At 42.8% G+C, this 18,033-nt stretch overlaps 1 protein-coding gene across 1 annotated transcript in view; it reads left to right on the plus strand.

Moving 5' to 3' along the window:
• Window positions 1-18,033, plus strand: part of PLCL1 (phospholipase C like 1 (inactive)) — a 283,540-nt gene that overhangs the window by 237,242 nt on the left and 28,265 nt on the right. Inside the window, exons 4-5 of the mRNA XM_080933004.1 lie at window positions 7,216-7,291; window positions 9,264-9,373. Coding sequence (XP_080789130.1) covers window positions 7,216-7,291; window positions 9,264-9,373 — 186 coding nt within the window. The remainder of the gene's footprint in view (window positions 1-7,215; window positions 7,292-9,263; window positions 9,374-18,033) is intronic.

Below are 18,033 nucleotides of genomic sequence, written 5' to 3' on the forward strand. Positions count from 1 at the left end.
CAGTTTGTGGAAAGCATTCTATTAGTTTGAAATTCAGAAAGTATATTAATTTGCACAACAATAGAACTCAGAAAGATACCGGTACCCCTGTGTGTGTCCAGCTCCAGCTAGCTATTCCAAACAGTGACTTGGTGCATGGACACCTACTCACTCTTGGGTACCGCAATGTTTTCTGACACAATTTTACAGATGTTGAATAATGGAATAGTTGTCATCTTGAGGGGTGGCATTTTCTAGTTGTTGCCAGATTTTTAGCAATGTTGGCTGTGAAGGATGCATCAAGAAGAATTATTTCAAGATGCCACTCTGATCTAGCTTACATGCATCCTGATTGACCTGTGTTCAACACTTTAAATTGGCCTGAAAATTGTAGAGAGGATTCACGTGATGATTCATTTTGATTGTCAGTCCGATTGGAGTAAAGAACCCCCAGGGCAGGAAGAAGATACAACTTTGAATATGTATGTAAAGATGTTTTTTTTTTTTTTCAAAAACCGATGGATTGAAGGTAAAGATCCACTCTGAATGTGGGTGACATATGGAATAGTGTCAGGGCCCCAAACTGAGTAAAAGACGGAAGGAGAAAATGCTGGCCACTGCCAGTCTCCTTCCTTAGGCTTTCTGGTCTCCCTGGATGTAAGGAAGCAGCCCATGATCCTAGCAATATACCTTCACTTCCATGACAGCTGGTCTTCCTCCAGTGACCCGAACAACCTTCTCTCCTTAGGTCACTGTTTGCCAGGTATTTATTCACATCAAGCAGAGAAGTTAATAAAATCTTACCTGGCTTTTTCTGTGAATGATATAAATTGTACTGGGAGCTGGTTAAAAACCGGTATTTTCAAGCAATTTCTCAAGGTTAGTGGGCAGCTGCTTTGGAAACAGAACAACTGAGAGGATATAGTAATCCCTTTATGAAGAAAGCAGAAATGGTGGTGGAATTGTCACGCCACAAATGTGGAGACAGAGGATTTGGTCAGCTCTGCTCAGACTCTGTTGTCTGTCCTGATGTGTTTCTTAAAAGATTAAAAGAGGAGGATATGTTCTATGGAGGTATACTCAGGTACAGGAGGAAGGGCAGCCTTGATGGACCCGTCCTGAGGCATCCCTTCCCTCTGAGGGACCAGCCACATGGTGGAATAGTATAGAATAGAGTTTATTCAGGACATGGGGAGGGGAGTCAGGAGGGTAGTAGAGGCAGTGAAAGGCAAAGAGAGGGGGAGGGGAGGGAGGGAGGGGGGAGTAGAGAAATAGAAGCGAGCCATGAGCATGTGAAGAGAGGGGGGAAGGAAAAAGAGAGAACAAGAGCAGGAGTGAGAGGGGGTGGGGATAAGGCAAGCAGCTCCTTTTACAGTCAGGCATACCTGCGTGTTGCCAAGTAATTGTGGGGAGGAGCTTAGACAGAATGCTAACATTCCCTCATTTTGGTTTAATTTAAAAAAAGAAAAAAATAGAAAGAGGCAATGGTGGAGAAGGAATAGGGTCGTTGGTGATCTTTAGCTACTTCCTGCTGGCTTTGGGGCAACATGTGTGTCTCTAGGAAACCTAGAAGAATGGGTTTGGGGATGTTTGTCCAGTCTTTGGAGAGTTGCCTGTCTCCTTGCTGTCTAGGATTTATGGAACTGTCTGAGGATAGGTCAGAAGGAATAGGTTGAAAGAAGTGTTTGTGTCTTGACAAGATGCTGAAACTCTCTCTCTCTCTCTCTCTCTCTCTCTCTCTCTCTATATATATATATATATATATGTGTGTGTGTGTGTGTATATATATATATATATATATATGTATATATGGTAAAGAATAAGATTAAGTGCGTTTGAGAGAAAAAAAAAAACCTCTTAGATGTACATTTGAAACCCAGAGGAATCCCACCCTCTGGAATAGGTAGTGAGTGTGGGAACTATTAGATGTACTTATCTGGATGGAATCTATTTGGTTCATGAGAGGTAGATCTCGGTGGGTTTCCTGTAGCTTATAAGTTTACAAGAGAGATAACAACATGAGTTACCAACATGAACAGTCTTTAAAAGGATTCTTTAGTGGAGCAGAAGAAACAAGAATTTCTGATTATATAGTTGGAATGTTTTATTAGACTTAGACAAATTTGTAAGAACTTGAATAATGTTAGGACGGTGGCATAGCAAGAAAAGGAAATATGAAGCATTTAGTCAGCGGGAACCGAGTGTGGGCAGGGAAGTAACGGATTACACCTGTGAAAGCTTACCTCTGAACGTCACTAGAAATGAGTTTAGGTAAGGAGTTGGGTCTGTTTCCTAGCTGCCAAGGTACAATTACCTTAGCTGTCGATGTAGCCAGATATTTGAGGAAGAGTAAATTATAATCTAGAAGTCATATATTATTTAAAAATGACAGAGTTCACATACAGTCCAAACAGTTCCCCACGGTCTCTATGGCAACTGTGGTGGAGTCAGTCTGGTCTTTAAACCCAGAAGACAAAGAGCCCTTTTCTCTGTGGATTCGTGTGACATGAGAAATGGCATACCTTGATTAGATAAATCATTTGACTCCGAGCATATCCAGTTCTGTCCACTGTGTTTCTCAGTGGTTATCACACCACGACCCAGGCAGCCTCTTGAAGCTGTGCTCTTATCTTCTGAGACCTTGTGGGGTAAGGTGTATTTTGAGAGATTCTGTCTGTCATAAACTTCAATATATTGATAATTAGCAGATCTCTGACAAGCCTGAGAGCTATGTTGATTGGTTAGATCTGAATAGAGCACACCATAATCTAATGGCAGTAGCAAAATTCATTATCAAGACAGATAGGATGTAAGTAGAGAAAAACACATTTTGCATTAACAGAGAAACATCTGGCTTTGCATTAGTAGAGAAACACTTGGCTTAGAGTTGATGAGAACCAGAATGGAAAGACTTAGAGAGCTGACAGCAGTGCCCCGAGACCGTTACGGGCAGATTCAGGCCTGTGACCTGAAGTGAGCATGCAGACAAGCCTTGGGAACGACTAGTCTGCAGATCGATGGACGGACGTGCACTCGCGCACATGTGCAGTTGAGGCACCAGGCATGCGGGTGGTTCTGTGGCACTAACATTGCAGCCTTAGGTGGGTGGGGCAGAGCTTTCTCCTAGAACAGGGAAGCACTGGTCTGGGGCTTCCAGCTATGGGCCAGCTCTGCCCCGCCCTGCGATGGGCGGTGGGGGGGGGGAAATACCTGAAGTAGCACGTTCTATATCCCAGCAATGTGCATGCTATTTTTGTGGTGGCAAAATCACTTCTTAGACAGGGCAAAAGCTATTTTTCTTGCATCTGTGGTGGCCAGCCCAGGGGCGGTTGCGGGCAGATTGCAGATTTGTTTTCTGCAAAATGGTACCGTTTGTGATAAACTATCCTTAAAGTGATTCTAAATAGAAAGTTAGGTGTGACTGTGAATTTAAATGAAATTCCACAGAAAACTAGCATTTTTGGAGAGTTTTGGAGTCATAATAGGATGAAAACATACCATTCATCAGTCCAGCTTCCCTGTCCTATCTAGAAGATAGATTCTTTCTCACACAGGCATCCTGGTCTTCTGGCTCTGCCCCCTTCCGTGCTATTTCCTGAGCATTAAATATAAGAATTGTGTTGCAGATCTGTCAGGTGGGGCTGGGTAACCCCCGGGGGGCATTCTTCTCTATAGTTTGACCAGCACTAGCGTTCTGTAATGGTCTCCTGCTACAAAAAGAAACTCCTCTGTTGAGTGGGGAGATCTAACTTCTCAGGTTGGCCTGAACACAGGACATACAGGCTTGTTCAGATGTTTGATACACAGCAAGTGTGTAAGGTCAGCGGACAAAAATGTCTGGCTACAGTGGGCAGTGAGCTTCCAGCAGTTAGTAACAGTGGAAATCTGTTGTGATGCCCAGGCCTAATGAAGTAAGGGGAGCCGTCTCTGGCTCGGTACTTTTCTACCTCTGCCCCATCTGGAATTGCCGTGCAGAGAGGAAAACCATAGGCCAGCAAGGAAAGCACCATGTAGGGGTTGCTACCTTCTCTACTGAGTTCTAGACCCATGTAGGGGTAGCTACCTTCTCTTCTGACTTCTAGACCCATGTAGGGGTAGCTACCTTCTCTACTGACTTCTAGACCCATGTAGGGGTAGCTAACCTCTCTACTGAGTTCTACTCTTGATCTTGTTCGTTGTCCCTTTGGCTGATGTCAAAAAAATTTCACAAGGTGCCAGAGCATGCATGGTATGGTCCAGAGAAATCGACCTCCCTACCCTGAGCCTAAGCCTGAGTCTGGGAGTAGATTGGGAAAGGCAAGCAGAACTCAGCACCAAAGCACAAATAATTCTTAGCATTCACTGTAAATATTGTGCAAAGAAAATATTCTCATCATAAACTATATATGCACACTAATATGCTAATATATATATGTATACACACACACACACACACACACACACACACACACACACATATATAGAGAGAGAAATATAAAGAGTAGACACTAGTGTGTAGTTAGTTCTCTTCTGTTCTGTGAGCTTGCCTGGCAGATTTGATCACACCATCATTGTAAGGCTCTATTTTCTTGGGCTCGTGAGGTTGTTTTCATTTTCCCTGTTGGAGTACGTGCAATTTAGAACACTATCATATAAACAGGACCAGTTTACCACCCTACAGCCACTTGTAGGTTGTGATTCTCTGGCAACTGTCTTTGAGCTTCTTTCCAGCATGAAATTAATTTCTTTCTCCATGATTCCCTGGATATCATTTGAGAACACATGGCTCTAATTTAGCAAGGTAGCAAATCAACATTCTTCTTTTTTCCAGATAAGATTAATGTTAAAAAGTTCTGTTTCATCTCACACATCAAACATCTATGTTTGGCATCCCCACATCTTGCCACAGGGAACCTGAGCCTCCTGCCTTCGGAACCACAACTGTGGACCACTGGAATTTGAGAGAGGCAAGGTTAGTTAGGAAATGTCCGTGATGGGCACAGAGCGTTTGATGGATCTGAGAAGAGATGGAAATGCCAAGAGAAGAGATTAACAGAGCAGAGAGTGAGAGCAGAGGCCACAAAGTTTCTCATGTGGAAATGAAAAAGGAGATAAGAGACAGAGGCAGGCAACCCCAGAAGGAGGAGGATGAGTAGTGCTCATTGGTCAGCTGGAGAATTAGGACAAGAATCGGTCAGGGGACAATAGATGATAGCCAGGGCCAATATCTAACCATCCTAGTGAGCACTGTGCAGCATCCAAGCAATGGATGTCAGCTGGATTTGTTAGGAAGGGAAGACAGGGACAACTACCCTAGTCCACTGCAATATTTTATTGGTGGTTTTGTTAGCTCATTTTAAGTTTATAGATAAGACGAGAGACAGAGGTAGAAATTATAACTGAAAGATAAGAGGATCCCTAGAAAAGGGTCTACATAAGATAATAGTGATAAAACAGCATTGCTGGTCTAGACAGAAGAATCAGAGCTGGCAAGGAGGATGCTTCCATTTCGGCTGGCCAAGAGGCAGTGGATTTATGGGATTTTGCAGGAAATGTTGTCCACTTAAACACAAAGGGGGTCTATAATAAAACACTTCTAATTGACAGAAAGAGGGCTTCTTATTAGAGAATCATGTCACGTTTTCTTGTTTGAGTGTAAAACCAACAAATTGATCTCAGTTAAGATACTATCAAAGAAACTTATTGGTCACCTTTTAAAGAGATTGCCAAGGGACAGATGAGAGTCTGGTTGTTGTGGATGGTGTGCCTAGCCTTGTTTGTGTCCGTGGGCTTGAGCAGGTTTGCTCCTGTGTGTGAGTCCATGCATTCTCACATGGGCACAGTGGGGGCAAAATACAATAGATCACAGTCAAAACTTGGAAGCAGGATGTGTGCCAGGAATGGGAACTCTGAGCCTAGCTCCATCATTAATGAATTTCATTTCACTGGTCAGTAGTTTTAACCTTATAGAGTATATCTGCAAAAGAAAGGTGTGGGTATGACTTTTAAGACTCCTTAAGCCTTAAAGTCCATATTTTAAAAGCATGTAAATGTATTAGTTGTATTTTCATTAATATAACAAACACCTGAGATTTTTCTTTATAGAGAAAGATGGTCTATTTGGGCCCACAGTCTTAGAGGCTCTAGTGCTATGGAACAGGCACTTTGATTCGATCTCTGGCAAAATGTAGAATGCTCTGTGATAACAGTCAGAGCACTTGGCAGAGTCAACCATTTACCTCATAGCTGGAAGAGAAAGGGAGGAAGAGAGAGGGATTCTATCCACAGCCCCATTGAGGATCATACTCTAGTAAGATGAAGACCTCTCAGGAGGCTTTCCTCACCTATGGGCAGCTTCCTGTGGAATCCAGTCTTTAATACATGGGACTTGGAGGCCATTTAAATTCCAGACTGTAGCCGTAACTTGGTTAAATGTGGGGTTTGTTCAACCTCTGAGAATGTTTCTCTTACCTGAGCATCAGGAACATGTTTTTGCCTGTGATTTGACTCATTGGGACATCTGATAAGTTTTGAGAATAAAAATTCAACTGATAACGCGTTTGCAGATGCTGAAAAAGAGTTAATTAGGTGGGGTTGATATGGAATTTCCCTCTAGATTCTCTTACTTGATAGTTGTACTGTTCCTGGCCACCACTGGCCATTTGCTGAGTTGTTTTAAGCCTTCAGCCTTTCGTCACCTCCTCCCCTTTCTTTTCTATCTCTTGCTCTTTTTTTTTTTTTTTTTTCGTTTTTATCCTTTTTTGCTGTTTAGCCCTGGCTGGCCTAACCCTAACTATGTATCCTCGATTGTCCTTTGCTAGGTGAACAGGCTGGCTTTGAACTTGCTCTCTTGACCTTGCTTCCCACACGCAGTGGTAACAGGCATCCACCGTTACACTGGGCATCACTCCTTGGAAGTTGAAGGTGTTAGTGTTTGTCAAGAGTTTTATTGAGTTTAAACCTTCACACGTTTTACCTTGTTGATGACTAGTTTATAATCTGTATTCCTCTATTCAACAGCTATTATGTGGCGCCCACCACATGTCTGTTATGGCACAAAGCTGGGACAATTGTAAGAAAGGTGACTCTTGTCTCAATGTCTGGATGAGAGCTGGGGCAGAGATTTTTCCCATCTCTCCCCATTTCTCATGATGCTCCCTCATTCCAGGGTGTAGTTTGAGAGCATCCCTATGCATTGTCTTCCTAGAGAGCCAGTTTAAGGATTCCTAACAGCTACTCTGTGATGTTTTATGGTAGATGATTCAAGAGAGCCGGGTCCTCATAGAAATGGCTGACACGGTCCAGGAAAAGATTGCACAGTGTCAAAAAGCAGGTAATGTGATTTTTTTTTTCTTCTACGTTGTTTAGAAACCACAACTACAAGCCACTGCAGCTTCAAACACTTTTTGCTCTTCCACACAACATTAAGATATTTCAGGGCCCCATTTACAGTTTAAGTTACATTTGCCTTTGTCTGGTAAGGGAGACCTCTAGGTGGTCACAGGTTATATTTGTGTATAGGAGGGTGATGTTTGAAGAGGTCAGGAGATGAGAGCTTATGAATAAACCCTTGTGGTAGGGGCCTCTTAGTCTTTCACTGCTAGAAGGGAAGCTGTGGTTTTATGTGACCATTTAAAACCCACTTCACAGTCAGGATTTGAACCATAGATCTGTTACTTCTGTGTTTTGGTTCTTCCCCATTCTCATTTTAGATTTGTTCTTTCTTTAAGGATGGGAGGGGTGGACACATGTCTGTGCATATCCACTGATGCCTGCTTATGCTCACTTTCATCCGTATCGGTGAGCTTTTGTGCTCCGATAGATCCATGAGCTCCTCCCTCCACACATGAAGTGATGATGAGGAGGAGAGACAGCAGCTGTGTCAGTGTGTTTATAATGTTTGAAGAACAGTCACTATCTTACTCGGTCCTCATAACAACTGTCCGTTAGATTCCTGCATGTAAGAGGCTGGTGAATGATCCAGTCTCCGTCTCAACACACAGTAGAGTTGCTTAGAACTAGGAAGTTCTTACTAGACTTTAGCAAGCAACTTTATATTTTAATTGACAGAAAAATCACAACGATCGAAATACCCAACACACACAGGAGTGCAGGCATCTCTTTGGAGTTTATACTCATTGACCTGTTTGGACTTCACCAGTCTGACCTGGTGCTTCCCCAGTGAGGAGAGTAAAGCCCAACAATTTCCAGGGTAGTTCAGACTCACACATAGTGAGAAGGTTACCTATTGGAGAAGCCTGGGCTCGGCACTACTGCAAAGCCAATGTGCTTTTAGGCTACCGGAGTAAAAGTAATTGTGACTTGAACAAGGTGTGAAATCCCTACCCAGTGGTGGGATGCTTCAAGCCCAGGTGAGAGACAGCATTCCGAGATGGAGCTGTCTATGTTATTCAAATCCAGAAAGTCAACTGGTTCAGTTTCCCTGCCTGGATGTCACCTCAAAGATGGGTCAGACTCAAGTTAGAATTGTCACCACAGAGCAGAGAGGGTCCAAGGGCATCTAATCCAATCTCTTTCTTTAGACATCTAGAAGACTGGTCTGTGGATGAGAGATTAGGGCTCATTAGTATGAGACCAGGCAGGACCGAGGACTGTAAGGTCTGGGAAAGGAGATCTTGGCTCAGAGTCAGTCCAGCCCTCCAGAGATGGAACAAATTGTCCAGAAGAAAATATGATTCTTATCTCGAGGTTCCTAGGGAAAGGCCTCAAATGGTGGCAGTGATGTAGTTTATGACACTTAAGCCTGCGTGAATGGTAGAGCAAAAGGCATATGAATGGCCATGTTGAAATAAGAAACCCGCAGTTTTCCTACGAGTTTTTTTTTTTTAGGTCTCCTTATTTGGGAACAAATCTGTTAATGGCTGTTTTACCTGCATGGGCTCAAGGGCCTGCTTTCAGGCCAAAGAGCTGGTTCATCAACCAAAGCGAATGATGCGCACACTCACCTGAGCTCACCTGAGCTCGCCTCTGCCTTAGCCTTCCACACAGAGACCAGGAAAAGGACAAGTGAGGTCAGAGGCAGTGATTGAGGCTTTGCCTTTCCTTCTCTCCTGTGTTTCTCTGTGCACGCAGGCAGCTCGGAATGAAACGTAGCCCATAGCAGTCATTCTTAGATGCCTGCTAAGTGAACAGAAACAGAGACAATTCAAGGGTATTTTTTTTTTTTAGAAATTATAAGAGTGAGCAGTAATACAGATATACTCTACTGAGAACATTTTTATGGTAAAAATGTGTGTTTTCCCAGAATATGCTTTCCCTTTTCTTACATGTGTTCTATTTCAAAGGCATGGAGTTCCATGAAGAACTTCATAATCTGGGGTCAAAGGAAGGCTTGAAAGGAAGAAAACTCAACAAGGCCATCGAGAGCTTCGCTTGGAACATCACAGTACTGAAGGTACCCCAGTTCCCTTGGCAGTGGAGAGAAATAGCATCTGCTAAGTTCAGTGATTAGAATTTTAAGGCTTGAGGGGCCTGAGCACCAGGTTAGTTCTAAGTGACAGGGAAACAAAGCCTGGACAGAATTTGTTTTTATTTTTTATTATTCTTATAGGGCAACAGGGTACATAATAGAGACTAAGGTAGCACACAAGTGAGACCTAATTTTATTTCTGTGTGTGTGTGTGTGTGTGTGTATGTGAGCACATGTGCTTGTGTATGTATGTGTGTGTTGTGTGTGTGTGAGCACATGTGTGTGCACATGTGCTTATATATGTATGTGTGTGCATGTGTGTGAGCACATGTGCTTGTGTATGTATGTGTGTGCATGTGTGTGTGTGCGCGCATCGTGTGTGTGTTTATGAGAACACTTCTGCAAGTCAATATGGCTTTTTCATTTCTGTAATGTTATGCCAAATGCTGCTAGGAGAGTTCCAAGTAAGAGATCTGGAACAGTCTTATACTACAGAATATCTGGGGCCCCTTAGGATTTTTATTTTAAGAATATTTACTATAAATAGATTTCTTCTTAAAAATTGTTTTAGAAGTCAGTTTCTTGAGATTGTAATTTGCTTTCTGCTACGAATTAATTTGAACTGAATTAATTGGAAGTGTTTTATGTTTTCTGACATGAAAAAAGAAACAAGTTAGTCAGTTAGAAAAACTTATTCTAGACATTATGTTGGAAAAAGAAACCATAAACACAAATTAATAATTGCTGGTACCTAGAGGACACCTGTTACATCCGGTGTCATTTATTGACTTACATGGGACTCAGTAGCCCCCGTCACTGCTACTTCGCAGGTGTGATGGGGACACTTGGATCTTATGTATTACCAATGGCTCCTCAGCTCGTTAATCTGCAGCTGAGGTTGAATCCAGGGCCCTGTCTCTCACCTGCTGACAGAGGTTCTTCATAGCTCTGAAAGTGGGAAGTGAGCTGTAACACACACTCCACATGTCCCTTAAACATCGAGTGCATATGTGTTTACTAGTTCCTGTGTGAGGCATGTGGTGGGCATCAGCAGGTAATACAAGACAGTTAGAGGCTCTGGTCTCAGTGAGTTAGCAGCTGGGGTGGGGTGGGGAGGCACCATTTGTCTGAGGAGTGGCTTTGGACTGCCGTGTTAGAGGAAAAGTTCACTAGAACTGTACAATAAGACGTTAATGGCAGTTTTCCCTGAGAAAATTTTACACAATGCCAGGTGTACAGATATATGAAATAGTCCTACAAGTACTTTGCTGAGGATAAATATGAAGACATTCGTTTTTAAATAATTATAAAATATAAATTGTACCATTTATTAAAGAGAAAATGAAAATGTCACACTAATGAGATGAATGTGGTTATTAGGTATTGGCGAAGTTTGGTACTGCAGGGAGCAGAGCATCTCAGTGTCTCTGATATTTGGAGTTTATCATCATCAGTGCTAGGACTGACACTTTGTATTGTTCAAAAAGGCAGAGGCATGCTGAAGGCCATTTCAGAAACGGTAGGAGACTCTGCTCTAATCCCAACCTGTAGTTCAGGTAATGCTTGTCCCATGAACCCATGTAACTGATTTCAAACAGAAATATTAAAAGACAAAAATTCTGAAACAAAACAATCCACAAGTGCACTGATTTGTTATTTACAGCCCGAAGAAAGACAGTGGAAGCATCCAGTCTTTGCCGGTGGCACTTACACTGTCCTCTCGCCGTAAGGACAGAACATTTTTGTACATGCAGGGAGAACAATACATAATGCCAGATAGTTTCAAGTAGAGGCAGTGTTTGCTAATGTGACAGCATGTGTGCTGTGTGCTCGGACCAAGGCTGGCTGAAGTCAGGTGACAGCAGGTGCTGCCAGTAACACATTAGTTATGCATCTGAGCTTTGAATTCATATTCGGTTACTCTGCATTCAGATTTCGATGCCCACGTACCACTGTGTAACCTCACATAATGCTGTGTGATCCAGAGTTGAACAAACTGGACCCCAGGGCATAACACTGCACCCTGAATTTCATATAAACACTTTCTGGGCAGCAGATATTTCTTTGGGCTTGTTAAAGGGGCAGTCATCAAGGAAGCTGCTCAGAGATCTGAGAATCAAGAATATAACTTCTGGGCCTCCAGGACTAGATTGCAAAGGGGAGATGAGCATATAACTAGTTATGGTTATAATTCACAGTTAATGATTCAGCATTCAATATGTGACCAGTACTCATAGCCAGGTAACACACTTACACACACTCACACTTATGTATTCCCTTCCACTGCCTTTCACCAGCTGGGTGGTCTGGCAATATCGCATACCTCCTTGATAGTGTTCTCCGTCTTACAGCTTGGGAAACTGAGGCAGAGGCTGGTATACATTTACTGTTGAGTCACATAGTTAGTAAACACAGTGTCCTAACTGTTCTGAACTACATTCTATAAAGCTCCGTCCATGTTTTCGGGTGGCCTCAGGCAGGGATGAACACACGTGTGTCTAGGCTGCTGGACAGTGGTGAGATCCCAGTGTCTCTGAGCATGGGTACTGATATGAAGAGTTAGGTGAGATAATCATCAAAAGGAGCCAGTCTTTAAGGCACACACCGGCTGGTACGGCATCATCTGCCGTTCCCATTGGTGTCCAGGTGAGATATCTCCTCACAGAACCAGACTTTCCGCTGTTATTTTTGTTTCGTTACTAACTTCTGACAGCAGCCCACTTAGTTTTCTAATGTTTGCTGGAGTGCTTGCTCACTTTAACGACACGAGCTTGTTATAGGTGTGACTGAGCAAATGCTGTGTGAATCACTCGCAGACAGATCTTTGAGACACAATTGATCTGCTGTGATTATAGCCTTAGAAGCCTAAGGCGAGCTAGTGAATTCTCTCCAACATCATTTATTTCATTGGCGATATTTCAGTGTTTCTCCCATTGTGTTTACTGAGCTTATTAATCAAATGTCATTGGTGATGGAAAAGTTACATCTTCGGAGTTTGAATTATTGGGTAAGAGAAAGAAACTTTATCTGGCCCTGTTGATGTTTTCCTGTTGACTCTGCTCAGAGAGGACATTTTTCTTATACCTTCTGACACTCAGAGAACTTAGCTGCCACTGAGTCTCCAGTCTTGTTTTCAATTCCCTAAGCTTTCATAAAGTATTGTTTTATATTTGACTTCATTTCAGTCAATTTACTTGGATAAAATAGTAATAATCACCTTGACGAGACACAATCGTAACATTTATCAGTGGTGTGATAAATGTCTACTCAGTGTCTACTGCAAAACTTCCCCTATTTTCCAGTATCTAGGGAAATGGAGTGGGGATTGTCAAAGGCAATTAAATATGTGGGTTCATGTTTCTAAGGCTATTCCATTCCAGTATAACTGCCAAGTCAGAGTCAGACAGGAGAAGATGACAATGTACCACTTGATGGAGGGTGTCAGCATGCAGTGGTTAACTGGAACATGACTTCAGAGTTGATCTCAGATTGAAAAGTAAATGCTTTATGTTTTCTGCACTTCAGTACATGATAATTTAATAATAAATGATAAGGAAGTTAAATTAAAAAATACACACGCAAAGAGAAGGAGAAGGGGAGACAGAGACAGACAGAAAGACAGAGAGAGATAGAGACAGAGAAACACAGAGAGACACAGAGTGACAGAGAGACAGAGAGAGACAGAGAGTGACAGAGACACACACAGAGGTAGAGAAGAGAAGAAAAGAGAAAGAAGAGAGAAGCTCTATGGATCACAATTACAGTGGCCAAATTTGCCCAGAGGTCATACCTTAGAATCTAACATGGAGCTGTAATCAAGGGGCCTGAACATTCCTATACCCACCTGCTTCCTTAATGCATTAACGCTACACATGACCCTCGAAGACAGGCTTGCCTGTCTGCCCCTTTCCCTGATTTCCGGATACTTTTCCTGACAGTATATGTGCATCAAACTGAAACAGCCCATTTCCTCTTTTTTTCTTACCTTTTGTACACGACATTTGATTCCTTAAACAGCACCATGTTCTGTTTTGAGGAGACAGTGATGGAAGGTTCATGTTTAATCCCTAACTCACCTCCACGGTAAACAGTGGGCTACAGTGACTCTGTCCTGTTTTCCCTCACAAGTTAACAGTCTCTTCCATGTGCCACTTCCCCATATTGTACTTCAGAAATAAGTTTCACATCTCAGTGTGTATTGTTGTAATAAAATACCTGAGACTGGGTAATTTATAAATGCTATTTTTTTTTATACCTCTGGAGGCCAGGTAGTCTAGGCACTATCAGGTTTGGTATCTGATGAGAAGCCCATATCTAATTCCAATTTGGTAAATGGCTAGCGTGTCCTCTGGTAGGATGCTGGCGCATGTGTGACAAATGGCAGGCTGTAAGGGAGAACAAAAAAGTTACGGTCAGTCCCCTAAGACCCTTTTACAGGGCACCAGTTAGTCCACGAAAGTGAAGCCTTCTGACTTAGTCAGAGTCTGAAGCATTGTTGCCAGGAATCCCGTTGTCACCATCAACCTCGGGGGCAAGAGAGGCATTGTAACCATGGCACTTTGTTATTGACGGGATATTAAACTATCACAATGGGAACTTTATTGTTCCTCAAGATTTCCCAAAGTAAAATACGATTTTATTCACAGAGCCAGCATACTGGTTTGAGTTTTAGAACAATGTCACTTGTGAGCGTTTGTATCACTAATAAGAACAGTTTGCTCTGGGATACAATCAACTTAAAGTCTTATGCCCATTGAGGGTGATTTAACTCTTAACACATGAAAAAGACTTCTTTAAACTCTTGTCAAATCTGTAACACTAAAATCAGAGACGTGGACTGGAGCCAGGGTGGGCCTTCCCAGTATTTAATTATTTTTGTTGTTGTTCTTGTTGTTGGAATACTAGGTATTTAAAGAAATTAAATTTGTATCTTCATTTTAAGACATTTGTGAAGGCTAGAGTAAAGCTTGTCTAAAGTTAGGATAAATATTTTTATCATAAGAGAAAATGGGTAAGATAGCTGGTAACGAGATTAGTGGAGAAGGGACTGTAATGCAGCCGCCTTCCTTGTCACAAACCCCACTGACTTCTAGTTGAGTGACAGAGAGGAAAGAAAAATCGAACCAAACAATAGCTTTGTCCATGGGGCCTCCTATTGTATATTTATTTTCCCAAGTCTAATACATGCCAGTGTGCACCATAGAATGGGCCTATTTTTATGGGTTTCTCTTTAGCTGTGACTCATCTTTCTGCCTAACTTTCTGGTTTTGTCACTGTGAGGTCTGTCTGCCTTAAGAGGATTTTCATTTTCTTTGGGTACTTGGTTCCTAACTCAGGCAGATCCCCTTCTTAGTTTCAAGATTTGGCTGGGCTTGCTACATAAGGGAAACTATGTAGACATCAGTCTAGTAACATACATTTAATGGATCCAGAAAACACACTGGAAGGTTTTGGTCATTATTGAGAAGTAAGAGAAGAGAAACAAGATGACAGGTTAATAGGAAAAGAAGTCAGAGGAGGAACACCAATGTATCTCTGTAAGATTGAAAATAAGAGGAGGGTTACAGGTATTTTCAATCATTCTATAAGATTGCGTGTGTGTGTGTGTGTGTGTGTGTGTGTGTGTGTAAAGGATGTTCATCTGGAGAGGGTTCTGGGATGTTATAGCAATCATTTATAAATATGGGGGATTTGTTAATTTTTAATTGTTCAGTTCATGAGGCTGGATATCTCAACTGGTGTTCAGCATATGTCAAAACCATGAAGGAGTCAGCTCTAAGACCAGCGATGGAATGCCTCAGCAACAGGGCAGATGAACTTGCCCGTGAGAATGAAGGCAGGCAGGCAAAATGCAAAAACATCTTCCATCTCTTTTATATAAAATATATGCCAACAGAAGGTGGACCCAGATTTAGGATGAGTCTTCTGACCAAAAAATGATCCAGACTTAAGGCCGGTCTCCCAATGACCCCTGCTGTCCAGCCTGACCTCAAAGTTAATATCTTCCTGCCTCAGCCTCACCAGTAGCTAGGGATTAGGATTAAGGCATAAACAATAAACTATACAGGCCCAGCTACAATTGTACAATCATGTATATGTTTGAATGTGAGGGTGTGTGTATGACTGTGTGTTGCTTTGTCTGGAATGTGCGTGTGTTGCATTTGTATATGGTATGTGTCTGGTGTATGTTCATGGATTTATATGAGAACAGACCTACACAGGTACCGTGGTACATACATGAAAGCCAGTGGACAGCCTTGGATGGTGCCTTTCATCTTGAGACAGGGTCTCATTTTGTTGTTTGGTGTTATGTGTGCCGGCTAGCTAGCTGTCCAAGTCTGAAGACTTCACATATCAGACTCACATCACTATAGAACCTGGGGTCACAAATGTTCACTGCTGCAAAGACAGGTTCCATGGATTCCAAAGATTCAAATTCAGGTCTTCCTATTTGCAAGCAAGTGCGTTACCCACTGAACTATGTCACCAGCCCAGACAGCCCACCACTTCTTGAGGAAACAGAGCAGGTTTGAGAGCCATGTCTCAAACACAAGCTTTCAAAAGTCTTAGTTGATTCAGCAGCAATCCTTCCTTGGGTCCACTCTTTTGTAGTCAAGGCTCTGCAGCTCAGAATCCTCTATTACCTGAGCTCTCAGAACAGAATCTTGGGATCTTTTCCTTTGAATAGCAAACCTGAGCTGACTTCTAAAAGAGAAGTGACCAAGTTTCCCTAGTGTCCATCAGCTGGCTTATGAGAAGAAAGAAGATTCCTTGGGATTGTGGTTGACGAGCCTTTAAGTCACTGGCCTTGACAGGTGAGGATTGAGAGGGTTAAATAAAGCTTTGAGCCCCACCATGTCTGAAGAAAACAATTTCCATTGATAGGTACAGAATGAAACCTTGGGCACAAAGTTTCCTTCTGCCTTATCTGAGGATGACCTAAGAGTTCAGACAGATGGGAGGCCAGACTATATATTCCACAGAGCTGAATCTGCACACCCACAACTCCCCATCTGCAATGGGAACTCTTATACTCTCTTGCCTCCCATGGGGTTGGGATTTCCAAACTGAAAGCAAGATCATTCTTCATGATGGCCAACATCCTTACAACTATTTGTATTTTATGATAACATCAGATATGTTGTTTCAATCCATTTAGTCCTCTCTGGGCGACATCTACTTAGATTCTATCAATTTAAATTAAATTCTGTTACTGCTGACAGTCTTCCATTGCCTCCGACACCCGGTACTGTCTTTTCCACATTGCAGTCTCTAAATGGGACCACAGTCCACTCTTGTCATTCTACCCTACGGGGAGGTTTTGTGAACAGAATGCTGTCCTTGTGTGTCGAGGTAAATATTAAAAATGGAATCGGCGTATCTCTTTACCAGCCCCGCAGTCTCACTCCGAGGGCGCTGCCTCCACTGTGCAGCCTTGCACAGACTCTGTCACTCTGTTCAAACCGCCCCATCTCACTCCACCCGAACGACTGCCACCATCCTGGGTGGAATTACCACCCTGCCCAGCACAAACATGATTCTAAGGCCCAATAGCTTTTCATACAGGTTTATATATCAAACTCTCAATCCACAAACTCTCTACACAGCAAGATTACATCAAATGCACAAAGACACAAACTGCCCTTCTATATGACATAAAGACCTATAAAATCCTTAATGTTCATAGCTACTTGACACCAGTTAAGTCCACCTGAATCCAGTTCATCCTTCCTGAGCTCCATCTTGGCCCTCTTCCTCTTGGTCCTCCTCTCTTTCGCTCTCCCTTCCCCTCACCTCTGACCCACCCTCTCCTCCTCTACCTTCCCCTGCCCAATCACTGGCTCTCACCTTTATTTTACTAATTAAAACGGGAAGGTCCAGGTGAAGTCACCTGAGTCCATGTGACTAGGCATCCCTTCTTGGGGACGTGGACTTAATATAAAAATACTGCAAAATCAAGATGGCTGCAGGACCATCTACACATGTGTTCATTCTGCGAGGCTGAACTGCACTGAGGATGCTTACACATCCTCTGAGAGTTGAAGGCAGCTGACAGCTCACAGCCTTCTACCCTGGAAATACACTTAGCAGTGCACCAAACTCCACAGGCCAAGTGCTCTACAGTGAAAATAAGCTGTTCAGAAGAGAGAACAGGAGGAACCGCTTCTGTATGACGTTTCTGATTGTCTGCTCACCCATACCAGCCACCTAGCTGCTCAGAAATTCACCCGCCAACTGAAAGAGTCTCGGCTTTCATAAGTCAAGTGGGATTCATAGCTGGGGAAGTGATGCTAAATATGGCTCAGCATCTTCTCTAGGCTGCATCGACTTGAACTTCTTTCCATTTAAGTTGAATTAAGTTCTGTGTGTTCGCCAGTTTGGAGTTTTGGTAGCTCTGGTATCAGTTGTGTATCCATGGTAACAGCTGAGCATCCGTGAGGCTCCAGGCGAAGGTACGCAGTGGCCGCTGGTTCAGTCTCACTCAGCCTAGCACGTTCTAACTCATGCGAGCTCAGCCAGATGCCTCTTAAGGCATGCTGCTGATCACCAGGAACTAGACGGATAGTAAGAGAGAGAACGGAATGATACTTTTAGAAACACACATGAACACACTCACATTCACATGCACACACATACACAATCAC

The sequence above is a fragment of the Micromys minutus genome (genome assembly GCF_963924665.1).
Source record: "Micromys minutus genome assembly, chromosome: 19".
In the NCBI taxonomy this organism is placed as follows: Eukaryota; Metazoa; Chordata; class Mammalia; order Rodentia; family Muridae; genus Micromys; species Micromys minutus.